General features: G+C 35.8%; 1 protein-coding gene across 2 annotated transcripts in view; it reads right to left on the bottom strand.

Annotated features, from left to right (window-relative positions):
- Window positions 1-7588: 7588 nt before the first annotated feature.
- The window catches only part of TERF1 (telomeric repeat binding factor 1), a 38048-nt gene continuing 26383 nt past the window's right edge, over window positions 7589-19253 (bottom strand). For both annotated transcript variants that reach the window (XM_054498333.2, XM_054498332.2), the window contains 2 exons: window positions 16097-16200; window positions 7589-9385 (listed from right to left, as the gene is read on the bottom strand). In XM_054498333.2, the coding sequence (XP_054354308.1) occupies window positions 9209-9385; window positions 16097-16200 (281 nt within the window). In that variant the 3' untranslated portion in view covers window positions 7589-9208. The remainder of the gene's footprint in view (window positions 9386-16096; window positions 16201-19253) is intronic.

The following is a 19253-nucleotide window of genomic DNA, read 5'->3' as shown; positions in this document are numbered from 1 at the left end:
AACAAACTTCCTATTCCATCTTGGAAGTTTAAAAAATTAGCTGTGTGTGGTGGTGCATGCTTGTGGTCCCAGCTACTTGGGAGGCTGAGGCAGGAGGATCACTTGAGCCCAAGAGGTCAAGACTGCAGCGAGCTGTGATTACATCACTGCACTCCAGCCTAGGTGACAGAGCAAGAACTTATCTCGAAAAAAAAAAAAGACAAAAAGGTTCACACCAAGGCATCTTACCATGAAATTCCGGATTATCAGATACCCAAGAATCTAAAATATTCCAGAGAGAAAAAAGTGGGTCATGTGCAAATAATCAGTAATTAGAATTGTATCAGAATATTTACATAAAGCAACATTTGAAACTAGAACAGAGCAATGTCTTTAAAATTCGGAAAGAATATGTTTTCCAAACTAAAATTCTATATCGTATAAAATTATTATTCAAATGTGAGGCAGAATAAGGATATTTTCAGACATGCAAGATATGAGTTTTCCATTCTCTGTGCTTTTTCTGTGAAGGTACAGGAGGAGGTGCTGTATCTAAACAGGAGTGTAAACCAAGCAAGAGGGTCTAGGTAATAAGGAACACAACCTGGGAGAGAAATGAGGATCCCCAGAGTGCAGATGAAGGGCAATGTAAGCCTGACAGCTTGCAGCAGGTCTGCAGAGCAGCCAGACTACCTGGGAGCAGGGGCAGGGATGGCTCCAAAAAAACCATGCAATCCGAAGGAGGGCCTACATCTTTCATTATGTTCTGAGATTTTCAATTTGGTTGGAGAATTTGGAGATGAATAAGTGACATGTACATAGAAACTACACAGCTCAGGTGTAAAGAACAATTACAGAGTTAACATAATATGAACACTTACTACTGATTCAACAAAAACTAGCATAAACACACTTAAGGAACTGGGGAGGAGAAGCACATGTGTGAGTGCAATGTGTGTATGTGAGGTGTGGCCGGGCACAGCATCCCATATAGAGGAGGTCAATAATATACTATCTCTGGCCAGGCGCGGTGACTCACGCTTGTAATCCCAGCACTTTGGGAGGCTGAGGTGGGTGGATCGCTTGAGTCCAGGAGATGGAGACCAGTCTGGGCAACATGGTGAAACCCTATCTCCTTAAAAACAAAACAAAACAAAAAACGGTCCTGGTGATGCACGTCTGTGGTCCCAGCTACTCAGGAGGCTGAGGTGGGAGAATCGTTTGAGCTGGGGAGGCAGAAGTTGCAGTGAGCTGAGATTGCACCACTGCACTCCAGCCTGGGCAACAGAGCAAGACCCTGTCTCTAATAATAATAATAATAATAATAATGATGATAATAATATAATATCTCAAACTGAAAAACAACAAACAGCAGTAAGAGCATGTTTTTAACTAATATAAAAATCAATAGCTAAGGGAAGAGCTAAAAGAGTTGAGAATGGTGGCTTTTAGGAAGCACCAAAGGGTAGTGAAAGGGAAGAGTGTTTTGCATTTTAAGCCATGTGGAACTATTTCAGTTTTAAAATTGTGAAAATGTACTACTTTCATAAAACTGGAAATAAAAGTTTCAGGATGAAACTGAAAATAAAAATATGATCAAAATATGAAGCTTAAATGTGGCATGATTCTGAGCTATTGAGGGGGGAAATAGAGAACATAATTTCCTTTGACACTTTAGTTGTATGAATTTTGTAATATAGGATTACATTTTTAATGAGTCAACCACACTTCTAGGAACTAATGTGAATAATATACTATATAATCATAATACAGGTTTATGGGTTTCTGATTTTTTAGAATCTATCCACACATAAAGCACAAAATATTTAATTATAATTAGTGGACAGACTGTGTATGAATGGTGAAACCAAAACAAAACCAATCAAACAACCAACTAACCAACCAACCAACTGCTTGACAATGAAATAGTCATAGCTAACAAAATGAGTGAGTGTAACGTTGGGGATTGCAGATTTCTAATTTCCCTATCTTACTCAGTAAAGCCAAGGAATTCTGTCTAAAGTCAATGGCATAAGAAAGAGTACCTTAAGCAAGTAAAAGGAGAGTAACATTGAACAAAGCATGGGAGGTGCACGGGGAAGGAGGAGGAGTGTGAGGAAGCTAAACGTCTCATCTTCATCTCAGGGAGTTACTGTAATAGGTTTCAAAAAAAATTAAAATTAAAAAGCTGGGCATGGTGGCTCACACCTGTAATCCCAGCACTCGGGGAGGCCAAGGTGGGTGGATTGCTTGAGTCCAGGAGGCAGAGGTTGCAGTGAGTCATTGCACCACTGCACTCCAACCTGGGTGACAGAGCAAGACCCTGTCTCAAAACAAAACAAAACAAAAACAAAAACAAAAAAAAGAAAGGAATGATCCAGAAATATAGAAAAGACTCTTTAAAAGGGAACTCAAGGGAAGCCGACTGGTGTGTTTTACTTCTGTGCTTCTGCTGTGCTTCATACACATATAGCATGTAGGGGTCACACTGTGCCACGATTGAGAGGCCTCTGGGATGTGTTGTGTTAAACATGTTTGACCTACTTCCTATTCAAAATTCCAAATATGTAACACAGAGATCATTTTTCTTTTCAAAATTGCTCATCACAGGATTCCTTTGAATAACAGCTCATCAAAGTTGTTGTTGTAACCACTTGGTAGAAGCAAAAAGGGCTGGGATGGCTGGGCGTGGTGGCTCATGCCTGTAATCCCAGCACTTTAGGAGGCCGAGGTGAGATGACGGCTCGAGGCCAGGAGTTCAAGACCAGCCTGGGCAACATGGCAAGACCGTCTCCACTAAAAATACAAAAAAATTAGCTGGGTGTGGTGGCAAGCACCTGTGGTCCCAGTTACTTGGGAGGCTGAGGAGGAGAATCACTTGAATCCAGGAGTCGGAGGTTGCAGTAAGCAGAGATCGTGCCACTGCAGTCCAGCCTGGGCGACAGTGTGAGACTCTGTCTCAAAAAAAACAAAAACAAAAAAAGAAAAAGTAAGGCTTGGGGCTTGGGATAAGAGGAACATCAATCTGCTTGATGCCATGCCAACTGATCTATAACCAGACACAGAGGAAAAAGCATCTCTGAAATAATGAAAAATACACTTCTACTGTAAGTGCATTTGGGTGAATTCCCATACATTCTACTATCTGCTGCAGCTGCAGAGCTCCACGGGTATCGAGATCACAGGCCTGGGCTTCTTTATAACAAGCATATCAACATGTATAGAATAAAAGGGAAAAGAATTCTACCTGAATAATGAAAAGTTTTAATTGTGGAGTATCAGCAAATAAAGTTCTGTCACTTACCAAATCAATTTTGGGCAAGTCAAAATAACTGAAGCTTGATTCCTTATCTATTACATGCAATTAACAATACCAGTCTGCCTCTCTTTAAATTATGACTTGTAAATATCATCAAAACATTGCAAAATTATTACTCTTTTCCTTCAAGAGTTGTAGGTCATATAAACCATTGCATTTCTTGAGTCAGACTGTCATTTTTTTTTTGCTCTTTCAATATAGAATAGATTTAAATGAAAACTTAATGTCATTTTGACATATGAAGGGGGGTGTGTGTGTGTGTGTGTGTGTGTGTGTGTGTGTGTGTTGGGGGGAGTAAGTTGAAAAAAATAAAAGCATTTTATGTGCCAGTTATCAATATAATGGCTCTCAGCTCCAAATCCACCCTTCTCTGCCCTGCTTTGTGATAGATGGACATGGGCTGGACTCCGTAAATATCTGTTGACACAATAATCATTAAGCTTCACCAACAGAGGGCTTTGGAGGGTCTCTGGAGTGAAAGGACAGGAAGACCATTCCCTTCCAGTCCTGGTCCTGTCATTATTATTCAGGGGGGGAGTGATGTGGATGAGTTCCAGTTGCCCCCAGGCCACCTTTCTACCCGGCCACACCCTCCTGGGCTGTTGTTCCAGGTTAGCACCACCTGTGCCCTCTGGCCAGTTTCTTCCCCGATGCGGGCTGTGGTCCAGGTGTAGGAAGGTCCTCTTTGAAGAGGTCTGAATCTAAGCCTTGGAGGAAAGGGGGTCCTATACTTCTTACTGCCATTATTGTCTTCTCTTCCTCAGCAAAGGGGCCAGAAGTCAAAGCCCAAGGACACATTGAGGTGGGAATAATTAAATGAGGACACTGAAAGACTATATTCTTAGGGGGAGATCGAACCAGAAGTCACTTCAAACCCTCCCTTAAGGCTCAAGGAACTGTGTGAGCATTGAATGGGACTAAGAGGTCATTGGCAGTCAGCTATCCTGTCTATTTGTAGCCCAAATTCTCATCACCAAGCTGATCTTGGAAAACCAACCTGTTAATTTATAAGTGGTTCCATACTTGGAAACTTCCAAAACTGGAAAAAAAGCCAAGAGAATTAAAAGAAGTTCCCAGATTCAGAAGTAATTTAACTGCTTGCCAGAATAAGGTCCAATGAATTTTAAAGGAAGGAAACGCACTCTAGAATTCCACAGCAAAGGTCAGGAAACTATAACCTGTGGCTAAATCCAGCCTGTTTGTTGTTGTAAATATAGTTTTATTGGAACACAGCCATACCCACTCATTTATATATTGCCTATGGCTAATTTGAGGCAGAGTACAGAGACTGTATGACCCGCGAAGCCTAAAATATGTACTATCTGGCTCTTTACAGAAAAAGTTTGCCACGCACCTTCTGGCTTAGATCGTTAACATTTGATATAATTATTGATGTGGTTGGATTTAGGTGTACCATTTTATGTCTTCTGTTTGTCCCTGTGATTTTGTTTTTGTTTCACTACTTTTTGTTTCTGGTTTATTAGTATTCCAAATAGAGTAATTTAGTATTCTATTGGCTGTCTATCTATAGTTTTGAAAAAATGCTTGCTCTAGGAATTACAATATTCATACCTAACTTTCATGGTTGACCCTTGCTGTCGAGTTCTAGATTGTGTTTCCTTCCTTTAAAATTCATTGGACCTTGTTCTGGTAGGCAAGAGTTCATATTATTTCTAAAACCACACTTCATTGTGAAATGTAAAAGCCTAGCAGCCAGAAACTGGAAACAACTCTGAGACTAGGCATATACACGGACGATGGACGAGCTTCTGTGACAATAGAACTCTCACCCAGACCCTCTGCAGCAACCTTTCCTGGAAGCAAAACCACAATCTCCCCAGTGATCCATTTAGAATGGTCAAGACTTACTCAGTTACTGCCATCATCCCAACATTTTGCTCTCTCTTCCAACTTGGGACCAATCAGAGAAAGCCAAATAGGTTCCCCAAAACAATCCTGTAAGACACCTGCGGTGAGCTGGTCAGCCTCCAGCTTCCTCATGCCAACACCCTCCAAGAAGAGCATTCCTGAACCTTGCCCCTTTCCCCCCACTATAAACCTATCTGCCTCTGAGTCTGCCAAACACAAGAGATCGTGGCTGATTCCTTTGCTACCGCAAGCTCTGAATAAAAAGTCTGTTTTTCTCATGTTTGGTCTTCAATTATTTTTACACTTCAAACTCTCATCAACAGCATAAATTATTAATAGAATCATGTAGTGGATTAGTATAGAAATAAAAATAAACAAGCTACAGCTACAATTTGAATTGTACAAACATACTGATTGAAAGATGGCAAAGAATACGTACAGCATTTCACTTAATTTCCTTAAACTGTCATGAGTCCAAAAGAACAAAAGATACTGTTTCACTTTGAAAGGTTGAGGCAGGAGGATTTCTTGAGGCCAGAAGTTAAAGACAAGCCCAGGCAACAGTGTGAGACCATGTCTCTATTTAAAAAAAATAAAATAAAAAGTTAAAAATGATAATCCACCCAGGCTTTGTAGATTGGTTCTGACTTGGGCATTCCTTCAGCGCTTAGCCAGGCCACCTAAATTCTGCTTTAGCTTCCACCTCCTGCTTCTGTGGTGCCTAAAGATCAGTCAGAGGTGCAGGCCTAGAGTCCTCTCAGGTCTTTTCCAAAAATGTGTCCAGTGCTAGGCATGTGTGTGGCCTTCCAGACTACCTAGTACAGACAAGGGCCCTTCTGAGCCTTCTCTCTCCCACATATCTTCCTTCCAGTTATTTCCTTCCCAAGCTTTTTGGTCTGTTTGCTGCTTGCCCCATTTGCCGTCCCCAGCCCCAGATGGCTGCAGGTAATGCTTCTGATAAGCACTGTGAGGCTGTTCTAGTGTGGAGGGGGCAAAACAAAGGCAAACCTCTGAGCTGAACCTTCAGGAACTGCCAGGCAGGTCATAGCACACCCACATTTCTGTGAGAGCAAGATCTGTATTGCCCGTTCTGGCACCAAGATGCACTAGGAACACAGGCCACTGTCCTCTCTCAGCTGTTGCCTGGCTGGGAGACGGGGCATGGTAGGTGCGTAAGCAAAACCACAAAAACTCTTTTACCAAAGTTAAATAGCCTCTTCATTAAGCATTCCTCTGGTTGTTGTTTTTATTACATAGTAGAGATCCAAAAAGTTGATCTTAAGTTTTTGCTAGCAATGGTTGCTTCAGTGGAGGGACAGATCTTTGGAGCTCCCTATTTTGCTATTTTTGGTGATGTCACTATATAAGATTTTAAAATGATTAACTTTTATAAATAGAGGATATGTTAGTGGCTGTCAGGATTTGGGGAAAGAGAGGTATGTGTGCTTACAAAAGAGCAATGTGAGGGATCCTCATGGTGGTGGATGTATGAACACAAGTGATAATACTGTTTAGATCTAAATACACAGAATACTAAACTGGGGAAATAAGTTGAATGGATTGTATCAATATCAATATCCTGGTGGTGATACACTATAGTTTTACAAAATATTAATATTTGGGGAAACAGGGCCAAATGTACAAGAGATCTCTACATTATGTCTTACAATTGCATGTGAATTTACATCATCTCAACAAAAATTCTGACTAAAAAGAATTCAGGGGCCAGGGCTCAGTGGCTCATGCCTGTGATCCCAGCACCTTGAGAGGTTGAGGTGGACGGATCTCTTGAGCCCAGGAGTTTGTGACCAACCTGGGCAACATGGAGAAGCCCTATTTCTACAAAGAAATACAAAAATTAGCCGGGCGTGGCAGCACATGCCTGTAGTCCCAGCTACTTGTGAGGCCGAGGTAGGAGAATCACCTGAGCCCAGGAAGTAGAGGCTACAGTGAGCTGATTGTGCCACTGCACTCCAGGCTGGGCAATGAAGTGAGACCCTGTCTCAAAACATAACAAAAAAAGGATTCAAAAAAATACTCAGACTGGAGAAGATGAGGTTTTAGGAATATATTACCCAACTTATTTTGCTTATAATTTCTCTTGTTTTGTATTCACAAGTTATGTGATAAAAATCTTATGTTCAAATAAAATAGCTCTTCTAATAAGTAAAATTCAAAATAAGAAAGCACCATACTATAATTGATACCTATTTTTCTTTTCTAGTTGTGCGTGAAATAACAGGGCATCTTACAATTAATGGCAACTTAGATTTGATGATTTATAGTAGGTGTCTGGAATGAGGTTGACTTAACAAGTCTATTTTGACTCATGATGCCAGCCTTGGCACTAATCATCAAAATATCTCCAATAAATAGTGCAGTATCTTGTGGTGTAACAAGATAAGGGAGTCAGGAAGCATATGGTACTCATCCATATTTCTGTTTATATACAGAATAACAAATTCAGGAACAATGGGAAAGTAATATATGAAACCTTAATAGGAAATATAATACAGATTACAAAACACCACCATCTGATTTTTTATGCAAATACTTCAATATTCCAATATTTTTACTCACTTGCTAAATAAAGCACATGACTCGAAATGCTAAATAATTCTGTTAGTCTAAATCTTTTAAAGAATAAAATGTTGGTGAAAAACCAAAATTGTTTAGTAAGGTATGTACGACCTTGTTTATTATCTATCATAGACATCAAGATGATCATAGTTAATAGCAATTTAAGCTTTACAGAATACTGTTTTAGGCCCAATACTGATATATTAAATGAAGGTATCAGAGAATCTTGTATTTATGGCATCAGGTTATAAAGATCTATTCAAAACCATTTTTGTCAAAGTTTAAACACTGGAACAAAAGTCAAATTGTTTCTAAATGAGACACAAAATGATTCTTGCTAATAGTACAAATTTTGTCCCATGGGTAATACTACTGTCTTTTTCTTTTTTAAAAAAATTATTTCGATTTTTATTTTAGATTCAGGGAACACATGAGCAGGTTTGTTAGCTGGGTATACTGTGTGATGTTGAGGTTTGGGGTATGGATGATCCTGTCACCCAGGTAGTGAGCAGAGTCCCCAGTAGGTAGTTTTTCAGCTCTTGCTCCCGCTCCCCACCCTACCTCCCCAGTGTCTATTATTCCCATGGGTCCTCAGGTATTACTATTTTCAAGTTTTTTCTTTACATGAAACTACTGAAAGCAAAAGTATGTCATGCTTATAGGTTACTCTGTACATTTATCATTCTATTAATAAACATCTTAAGTAATTAAGTAGTATATTAAGGCCATAAACCAAGTCATTATCTCCTATCAAAGGACTACTGTTATTCAATCATCTGGAAAATTCATTTTAGGCAGGACGCAGTGGCTCATGTCTGTAATCTCAGCACTTTGGGAGGCCGAGGTGGGTGGATCATGAAGTCAGGAGTTGGAGACCACCCTGACCAGCATGGTGAAACCCTACCTCTACTAAAAATACAAAAATTAGCTGGGCGTGGTGGTGTGTGCCTGTAATCCCAGCTATTCAGGAGGCTGAGGCAGGAGAATCGCTTGAACCCGGGAGGCAGAGGTTGCAGTGAGCTGAAATTGCACACTTGCACTCCAGCCTGGGCAACAGAGAGAAACGCTGTCTCAAAAAAAAGAAAATTCATTTAATGGGTTACGTTACAGGGTTGAGGTCAGCCTACAGGACACAAAATAGGTTAACTGAAATTTTTTTTTTTTTTCGTACCAGGTTTTAATTTTTTCATTGGAACAGGATTTGGGGGTGGGGATACTAAATGTGGCAGGGTTCAACAAATTTACATTTTATCAAAATAAGGTTCTTAAAGAATACAATGATAGCATATGCTTTAACTCTTAAACTCTTATAGCACAAACCCTCATATTAATTGATGGTCACAGAAAAATACTGTAATGCTTTAAACAAAAGTTTTAAATTACATCAATGACACAAGTTTCAAACAAAATGCAGTGATTAAAATACTTAACTGTCCTTTCATCAAGCTTTTACAAACACAATCAGTCTTCGCTGTCTGAGCAAATCAGTTTTAGTTTCTTCATGGTCCTCCATCTGTCTTTTAACATGACACTTGTCCGGTTGTTGAATTTATAATGCAACAGTATTTTAGACCAGTTTCCCTCTCCATATTTCCTCACGCCAGATCTCAAATTCTTGTCTTCTTCCCAAAGCCATGCCTTTTGATAAAAAGTAAAACAGTTATTTACAGAAACAATTATTCAAAAAGAAAATACCTACTATAAATGCCAGTTTTAAAAAATCAAAATCAAAATAATGCTCAGTTTCTTAAAGATGGAAGATTTCTCTAAACATTTCTTAGATTTTTAAAAGATTTTACATTTATCATAACATTTTTAGGGGTCATTATTATTACTGTTCATTTTATATAAGCTTAGCTGCCCAAGATCAGATAGCTAGAAAGTGGCAGTGCTACATGTCAACTGAATTTCTCTGACTTTAAGCCCACACTGTCTCTTAAAATGCTCTTCTACAATTGTTAATAGTTGTATTTATTATCCTCCAAATCTCCAAATAGGCTTTGTGAATGTTTAGTAGTTCACTAATGAACTCAGTGAAAACTCTGTTCTGCCTATGTTAGGGGAAGTATTGTATTACACACCCATATAAAACTCAAATCTTGTCTAAAATAGACTTTCAAAAACACAACTAACATAAACTAATTAAAAACATTTAATTTTATGCTGGGAGAAAATTCCTAAACATTTTTAAAAATCAAATTTAATACTATACACAGAAAAATTACTGATACTTGGCATTTGCTACAGGCAACCAACTAATTATTCCTTCTGTTGGCAAGCTGAAAGAGCAATTTGACCATCTGCATGATTATTTACTGTGTTTAGACTACAAGAAATTCTCCAGCACTTCACATTTTCTTTAAAAACCCGGTTCATCAACCCACACTCATTCAGATGGCTGCTGTCAAAAAAACAAACAATAAGTGTTGGTGAGGATATGGATAAATTGGAACCTGTGTGCACTGGTGGTGGGAATGTAAAATTATAGCACCACTATGGAAAACAGTATGACGGTTACCCAAAAAATTTTTAAAAAGGACTACCATATGATCCAGCAATTCCACTTCTGGGTACATATCTAAAAGAGTCGAAAGCAGGGACCTGAAAAGGTATTTGTACATCCATGTTCATAGCAGCATTATTCACAATAGTTAAAATGTGGAAGCAACCCAACTGTCCATCAACTGATAAATGGATAAACAAAATTATATTATATTATATATTATATTTATATAATTCAGCCTTAAAAAGGAAGTTCTGACGCATTCTAGAACATGAATAAACCTTGAGGACATTAGGTTAGACAGAAAAAGACAAATACTATGCTACTTCTGATACGAGGTACCTAGAATAGTCCAACTCATAAACAGAAAGTAGAATGATGGTGGCAAGGGGGTTGGGGGGATGGAAATGGAGTTACTGTTTAATGAGTACGGTTTCAGTTTTGTAACAGGAAGAGTGCTATTGATAGATGGTAGTGATGGTAGCACAATATGAATATATTTAATGCTACCAAACTGTACATTTAAAAATAGTTAAAATGGCAAATGGTAAATTTTATATCATGTGTACTTTACTATAACCAAAAAAAAAAAAAATCCAGTTCAATTGTCTGATGCAATATTAGAAAGAATTCAAGGTGGCCTGAAGAATACAAACATGACATGAGAACCATCTTGTATATGACTCAGTACCAAAAAGTTGGCAGTGACCATAACCAAACCCATGCAGAAGTTTGTCTGAGCTACCTTAAACCTGATCCCCTGTTCTTGCTATTCCTCTGCTTTGTGACTTAAATCCAAGATACCAACCTGGTCTCTTCTGTACGTGCTTCTGCTTTTGTTTGTCTGCGGCACACCTATCGGCAACTGTGCTGCTTACAAGTACATGGCTATTCAATCGCTAGACAAAGGCTGAAAGCCACCTATGACCATCTATTACTGCCTGACTCAGCCTTCACTCCTACAAAACCTCACTACACTACTTGTCATTAACTGACAAAAACCAAGAGATGCATTAATAAATTTTTCATGTGTGGGGTGACTGATTAAAAGCACTTCAACAGTGGGTTATTAATCTTTGGGGTCATATAAATCTTACAGACGTACTCCACAGAAAAGTATAGGTATCTAAAATTTTATATACAAATTTGGGGGCCACATAAACTCTCTTTAAAGAGCCTATCAACTCCATGGTCTCCAAGTTAAGAATTTCTGTTCTTTCAAAAACTTGTCACATACATTATTCAGCTTTAAAAAGTAGTTTGTGGTTTAGACAAATTTCATACACATATACAGCATTGTTTTCTTGTTCTTATCTGAGCTGTAGTATTTTTAATAAGGTGCACAGACGACATTTGATACAATACAAAAGCCCCTTTCTTTCAAGAAATGACCGATGTTCTCTGAATCCTATTTGGGGTCCTGGGTGCAGTATGTTTAAGCAGTATTTTCCAATGTATCATCTACAGCAGGGGTCAGCAAGCCACTGCCAAAACCCAGCCCAAGGCTGGTTTTCTACAGCCCTGGAGCTAAGAACCATATTAAAATTTCAGTCATTTAAAAAATATATTTAAAATATGTAACAGAAACTATGTATGTGAAATATACATAAAATACATTAGTAATAAATATATTATAAATCTTGCTCTTTATAGAAAAATTCTGCTCACCCCTAACCTAGAGGAAAGTAGTAATGTTGTCAGTATAGATTAACTGAAAACTAAGAGTGTTTAGCATTAAATATTTTATTTTTTCTTCTATTGAAAAAGAGTAACTTTAGCTTGATATAGTGTTACTTCATGGTTGATTATGCCTTGACTGTTTTGCTTGATCTAAATGTTTTCAGTCTTTGCTTAATTTTACCTGTGACTGAAAGAGTTTTGAAAACATCATACAGAATAAGCTATCGTCTGGCAAGTAAGGAAAGCTGTAATTTTTAAGTTTAGACGTTCAAGTGGCCTAGTAGTCATTGGTACCAACTTCTACTTTCTATAGCTAGAGTTTAATGAGTGACACAACTGACCTGTGTCAGATCAGAAAGAAAACAATGGCAGTACAATTTCATAAAGTCTACTACTGTGCTTAAAACTTCCCATTTCCTCATTTTATACATTTAACTGATTGTACCAGATTCCACTGATAGTAATAATTAAGGGAAGAGTTTAAGATGATGTATTTCTGGACATTAAACCCATACAACCCATTTCCTTTGTTTTATTGTCATTTGTCTTTTATTTTCTCAAAAAACCAAATACAAAATCGTAACAATCTCAGCCATGCCAATAGCCTGAAAAGATACAAAGAGCATGTAACAAATTAAAACACACCAATCTTTTTCTTTCCCAAGGCTAGAGATTACATAACTCAGATCTGAACTGTATATCCATTCTAAAGAACAAATAATGTTTTTTAATGCCTTAAAATGATACTACGAATAGTAAAAGAAAATACTGCTATAGTATTGCTCATTACATACTGTTTATGGAAAACAGTTTGAAAGGCATTTACTTTTCTTCTTTAATGGAATAAGTTTATGAAAGGAGGGATCTTTAATTCTGATAAGGAAGGAAGAAATATCTTTAACAAACCAATGCAGCAAAAGAAAACTGTCCAAGTAGACATGGGCTATTGCCATAAGTTTTTTTTTTTTTTTAAAAAAACTCAATACAAAATAAAATTAAGTCTGTCACTTATTTTCTAAAGCAAGTATTTTAACAAAAGGCCAACAACGGAAAGCTAAGAAATAAAACCAGGCCCTTGTGATATCCACAGAATTCTTTTTTGGCATAGGAAATGGTGATAGATATTATCACTGATTATGTGGTTGATATCCTACATTTTGTTTTGAATAGAAGAGAAACAACTGTTTTCTTCATATATATCTGTGAATAACACCTCATTTGGAATGGCTGCTGGAAGAACTACAGGGAAAGATCAGTTATATGTATAAGGCAGAGACTTCTGGTTTCCAGTCTAACATGTGAAGAGCTTGGAAATCATCACTCCAGTCCCCAGGAGAAAAAAGCTGTTGAACAAACTGAAAATCAGTAACTCTTCTTAGATATATCAAAGAACAAATGTCACAGGGCAAACTGCTGCCCTGAAAACTAAAGAAAGCGAGAGGCAGATTGAGAGAATCACAAGAATTACTGGGGACAGAAAGGCCAGGAGCAGAAGCTCACAGCTGGAGCCAATACTGGTAGGAGCAATTAACTGTGACTGAGGAACTGATGGAGGCTCAGTGTGGATAAGCTTGAGAGTTAAAAACTCCAAGGGCCCAGTTTCAGAGGGACTCACAAACTTTTGTGAGTTTTATCTCCAGGAGCCCCCCCAGGTCTCAGGGTAAAGATCACACAAAAATTCCTTCCTGCTTCTGACAGGCGGAGGGAAAAAGTAGCCATTTTGAAATACTCCCCATTTCAAAATAAATGAGGAAAGCGTTCTGGTCTCCTTAACAAAATTCTTTCCTCAAGAGAAACTAATTTTGCCAGAACCTAACCAACTGAGGTTTTACAAGAACCTAACTTACCAGTGGAAATACTCAACTCCACCCCTCTCTAGCCTTCATGTCTCACCCAAGGGGTGGTGGGCTGAGAAGCACTTATGAAGGTCACAACCTACGACACAGGCTTACTAAAAGAAGGAGACCTATGCACAGGACTCCAGAACGCTTCACCTCCCCTTACCTTACCACCACATTAGTCAGGATCCTGGGCATTATAGTTGAAAGAGGTCCTTCAGATTCTTATTAAAAAGCAGTCTCTAGGGAAACCCAGAGACAACAAGAGAGACAAAAACAGGACACCAAAGGAAATTTTAGCCTTTGACACCTACAGCTACAGCAAACGATAACTCCTACCCAGATAAACATAAAACCTCACATTAAAGGATCATTTATCTCATTTCCTTTTACCTGATATATCATGTCTAGCTATCAGCAAAATATAAACATGTTAAAAAGCAAAAAACACAGTCTGAAGAGACAAAGCAAGCACCAGGACCACACTCAGATATGGCACAGATTTTGAAACTGTCAGACTTGGAATTTAAAATGATTATGATCAATATGTCAAAGGATTTAATGGAAAAAGTGGACAACATGCAAGAACAGATGGGTAAATGTAAATGGAGAGATGAAAACTGTAAGAAAGAACCAAAGAGAAATGCCAGAAATCAACAACATGGTAACAGAAATGAACAATGCCTCTGATGGGCTCATAAGTAGATTAAACACAGCTGAAGAAAGAATCAGTACACTTGAAGATATATTAATAGAAAGTTCTCAAACTGAAAAGTAAACAGAAAAAAGAATGAAAAAAGATAAAGGAATAACTAAGAACAGTTGAACAGTCTTAAAAGGTGTAACATTTGGAATCATAATGGGAATACCAGAAGAAGAAGGAAAGGAACAAAAGAAAGATTTGAAGTAATGATGGCTGAGTATTTTTCAAAACTAAAGACAGACACCAAACTACAGATTCAGGAAGCTCAGAAAATACCAAGCAGGATAAATAAACAAACTATATACATGTACATCATATTCAAACTGCAAAAAAAATCCAGCACAAAACGTATGCATGACTGTGGTCGCATATGGTAGCATAAGGTTAGCATTTCCCTCTTCTCCTTTGGGAATTCACCCAAAAGCAACAACAAATAAAATCCCAAACTCTGAAAAAAGTAAGAGACATTTACAACCTGAACCATAATGTAGGTAGAAAGGGTATAAATAATCAGTGCAACTTAGGTGTATGAAAAAGCAACTCTGTCTACAGATCTCAGGAAGCATGTGGCATGTGCTTTTCTAATGAAAATACCCTGAGGTACACCCCCTAAATCTCTGGTCAGCAACAGCAGGAGCTCCCCTCAACCTACTAAAGGCCAGAGATGGCAAGGCTAAAAAAGGGAATCACAAAGGCAAGTAATATGCGTAGGAAGCAAATCAAAAGTAGAAGTTGCTTACTATGTTCACTGGGGGAGAAATGAAGGGTAACATAACCTTGAGTCACAGAAGATATTCCGAGTAGCGTGCAACTTGACACTATCTGCAACATCTCAGTATGAACTATTTGCAATTAGCTTGTCAAAAAAAAAAAGAGCACCTTCGAGTAAGAAAACGGTTGCAGCCACAAAAGAAAACAAGGGCCTGACTGGGTGAAGTAGCTCATGCCTACAGTCCCAGCACTTCTGGAGCCCAAGGCGGGAGGATCACTTGAGCCAAGGAATTCAAGACCAGCCTGGGCAACATTGTGAGACACCATCTCTACAAAAAAAAGGGGAAAACACACACACACACACCCCACAAAAACAAAGACCAGATTTATCCATCTGCTGTGAACAACTAGACAATCAAAAAATACATAAAATAATGGTTTTGGACACTGGACAGATGGCACAAGACTATAGTCACTGAAAGGGAAGCAAATGAATCAAGCCCTAAATTGACCCACCTTAATAAAATTTTGTGATCAAACAGTATCTTTTCTTTGTTTTTAAGAAAAATCTTATTTAAACTGGATCCCTGTTAGGAAAATTTAAACATCAAAGCTTATAATGTGGAGTTAAGTCCCACCTTACATCTAATAAACAGATTTTATGATAGTATCACAATAATTCCAAATAGATGTCAGTACCAACACCCAACTTAAGACTTTTTAAATGTGGGTCAAGTATTTCATTTTGAATAGGCTGATTAGTCACCTAATCTAAGACGGCAAAATAAAAGATGGCAAAGGGTAAATATTTTATACTCAAGATTTTTGGGAGATTGAACAGAAATAATCACAATTATTCAAGTTATAACTTTAATGTCCATAAGTGTTATTCAAATATTAAAAAAACCAAATACCTGTCTTTTTCTAGCTCGATGTTTTTCAGGAGTTACCAGTTGACTCTTTGAAACAGGTATTCTGCTTTCAGTGGCTCTTCTGCTTTCTTTTTTCTTTTTTGTACCTAAAAGTAGAAAAATAATGTCATAAATATTGTTTTACATTAAAGAAAAAAGAGCAATTATATTTTTAAATGATTATCATGAAATTCCTTTTTTAAGCTATTCTAAGAAAAAGTACTCTACATGTTTAATTTTTTCCTTCAAATCTGGAAGCAGCATGGTATAGTGCAAAGATCAGCCTTTGAAATCAGAGGGGGAGTGTTTTGAGTCTTGATTCTTTTATATGTCTTTAAATAAATCATTTCACATCCCTGAACCTGTCTTTTCATTATCTGTTTAAAAAAAAAAGAAAAATATTTATTGCATAGGATCGTTGAAATTTTCTTACGATAATGTTTTAGGAGTACTAAAAAGCATAATCCTTTCCTCACTCCTTCTTTCTTATTCATAGTCAGTTTGGTAAGACAAGAAATATATGTAACTGAAAAGAAACAGAACTGTAATTACTGAAAAATGATAATTGTTTAGGCAGAAAACCTAAGAGAATCTACAAATAGAAGTAAAAGATCAGTAAGATCAATACACAAAAAGGATTTCATTCATTAGTAATAGGATTTCTATTCATTAGCAACAGTGAAAATAATTTAATTAAAACAATAGAAAGATACTATTTACAACAGCCACAAAAAAATCTAACATTCTTAGAGACAACTTTTTTTTTAAGAGATAGGGTCTCTCTCTTTTGCCTAGGCTGAAGTGCAGTGGTATGATCATAGCTCAAACGCCTGGGCTCAAGTGATATTTCTCCCCTATCCTCCCTCATCTCAGCCTCCTGAGTAGCTGGGACTAGAGGCACCTGCCGCCATGCCCGACTAATTTTTTAAAATTTTTTCGTAAAGACATGGTTTCACTATATTGCACAGGCTGATCTCTTAATTCCTGGGCTCAAGTGATCCTCCTGCCACGGCCTCCCAAAGTGCTGGAATTACAGGTATGAGCCATCATGTCATGGCCTTTTAGATAACTTTAGCAAAAGTGATACAACTTTAGCAAAAGTGATACAACATCTGTATGTAGTAAATTATAAAGCTTTACTATGTATATAAAACATGTTATGAGAAGCTTTATCTTATCTACCTACCTATCTACTTACCTACCTACCTACCTACTGTTGGCCCTCTATATTCGCAGGTTCCACATCTGTGGATTCAACCAACCTTGGAATAAAATATTCAGGGGGGAAAAATATACATATTTTTTATATATTATATAATATATAATATATTATATTATATATTTATATATAATAAATTTATATTGTTATATATAAATCTATGGATTCATATATATATGAATTTCAACCAATATATAAATTTATTATATATAAATATATTTAATATATAATTATATGTTATATTAACATATAATATATAAATATTATATATGTTATATTAACATATAATATATAAATATTATATATGTTATATTAACATATAATAAATATATATTAAATATATATTTACATATACAATATATAAAAATTTATATATATTTTTCCCCCACGGAATATTTTATTCCAAGATTGGTTGAATCCACAGATGTGGAACCTGCGAATATAGAGGGCCAACAGTAGGTAGGTAGGTAAGTAGATAGGTAGACAGATAGATAAAGCTTCTCATAACATGTTTTATATACATAGTAAAGCTTTATAATTATATATAATTATATATAATATATATAGGAAAGGAAAGGAAATTTTTATAATTTATATAAGGAAATATATATAATTATATATATTTATATATAAAATTATATATTATATAATACATAAAATCATATACTATATAATATATAATTATATATAACTATATATAATATATAGTATATAATTATATAGTATATAAATATATAGTATATAATTATATAGTATATAAATATATAGTATATAATTATATATAATTATATAGTATATATTAGTATATAATTATATATTATATAATATAAATATATATTATATAATATATAATATATTATATATAAATATATATAATTATATATAATTATATATTTAAAATTATATATTATATATAATATATACTATATAGGAATCATATATTATATATAATATATATTATATAGGAATAATTATATATTATATAATATATTATATTATATATACTATATAATATATAATTATATATAATTATATATACTATACAATATATAATTATATATATTATATATATTATACACTATATTATATAATTGTATATAATTATATATACTATATAATATATAATTATATATATGGTTTTTTATATATTATATATTATATATGGTTTATATATATGTTATATATATTATATAATATATATAAACCACACTGTGGGCCATAAAACAAATCTTAAAAAAAAATCTATGAAGCATATTCACAGACTGAAATAGAATTAAACTAAAAATCAGTAACAGATATTTGGAAATTAAACCACTTCCCTCATAGGTCAGTAAAAAAGTCTCTAAGAAAATGAAAAAGCATTTTGAACTGAAAATCCAACATGGGAAAACAATGCTACAAATATTGATTATATAAAATATAACCAAGAAAATTTGGGATTGGTGGAAGAAATTTTTGCTAAGGTCAATCAACAGACTAAAGTTGATTGACTAAAGTTGACTGACTTCTTAAAGCATTTCATATTCTTTATTTTACACAGATCATAAAGGTTACTGATAGATTTCTTGTGAAACCACCTTTACCTGAAGTACTGAATCCTTCAGTTTTACATATTAAAAATTAAATGTAAATATATTTTAAAGTAACATATGTAACTTGATGACATTTTTCTAAAATTTGATTTGCTTTCAATCTATCCATTCTTCTTTTGAGGTAGTCCATCTAAGCAATTAAAGGCCTGGGCTCTGGAGTCAGACTGTCTGATTTCAAATTTTGGCTCCTGTTCTATTCATACACTGTGTAACCAAAGGCATTTTATTTACCTTTTTAAGTCTCAGCTTCCTCATCTGTATAATGGAGATGATAAAAAAAAAAAAAGCACTAATCTCATAAGGTTGTTTTGAGGATTGAATACATTTACCTATAAAAAGCTTTCAACTC

This window comes from Pongo pygmaeus, chromosome 7 (assembly GCF_028885625.2).
Source record: "Pongo pygmaeus isolate AG05252 chromosome 7, NHGRI_mPonPyg2-v2.0_pri, whole genome shotgun sequence".
NCBI lineage: Eukaryota > Metazoa > Chordata > Mammalia > Primates > Hominidae > Pongo > Pongo pygmaeus.
Note: the sequence above shows the minus strand (reverse complement) of the source record. Positions and strands in the feature narration are given on the sequence as shown.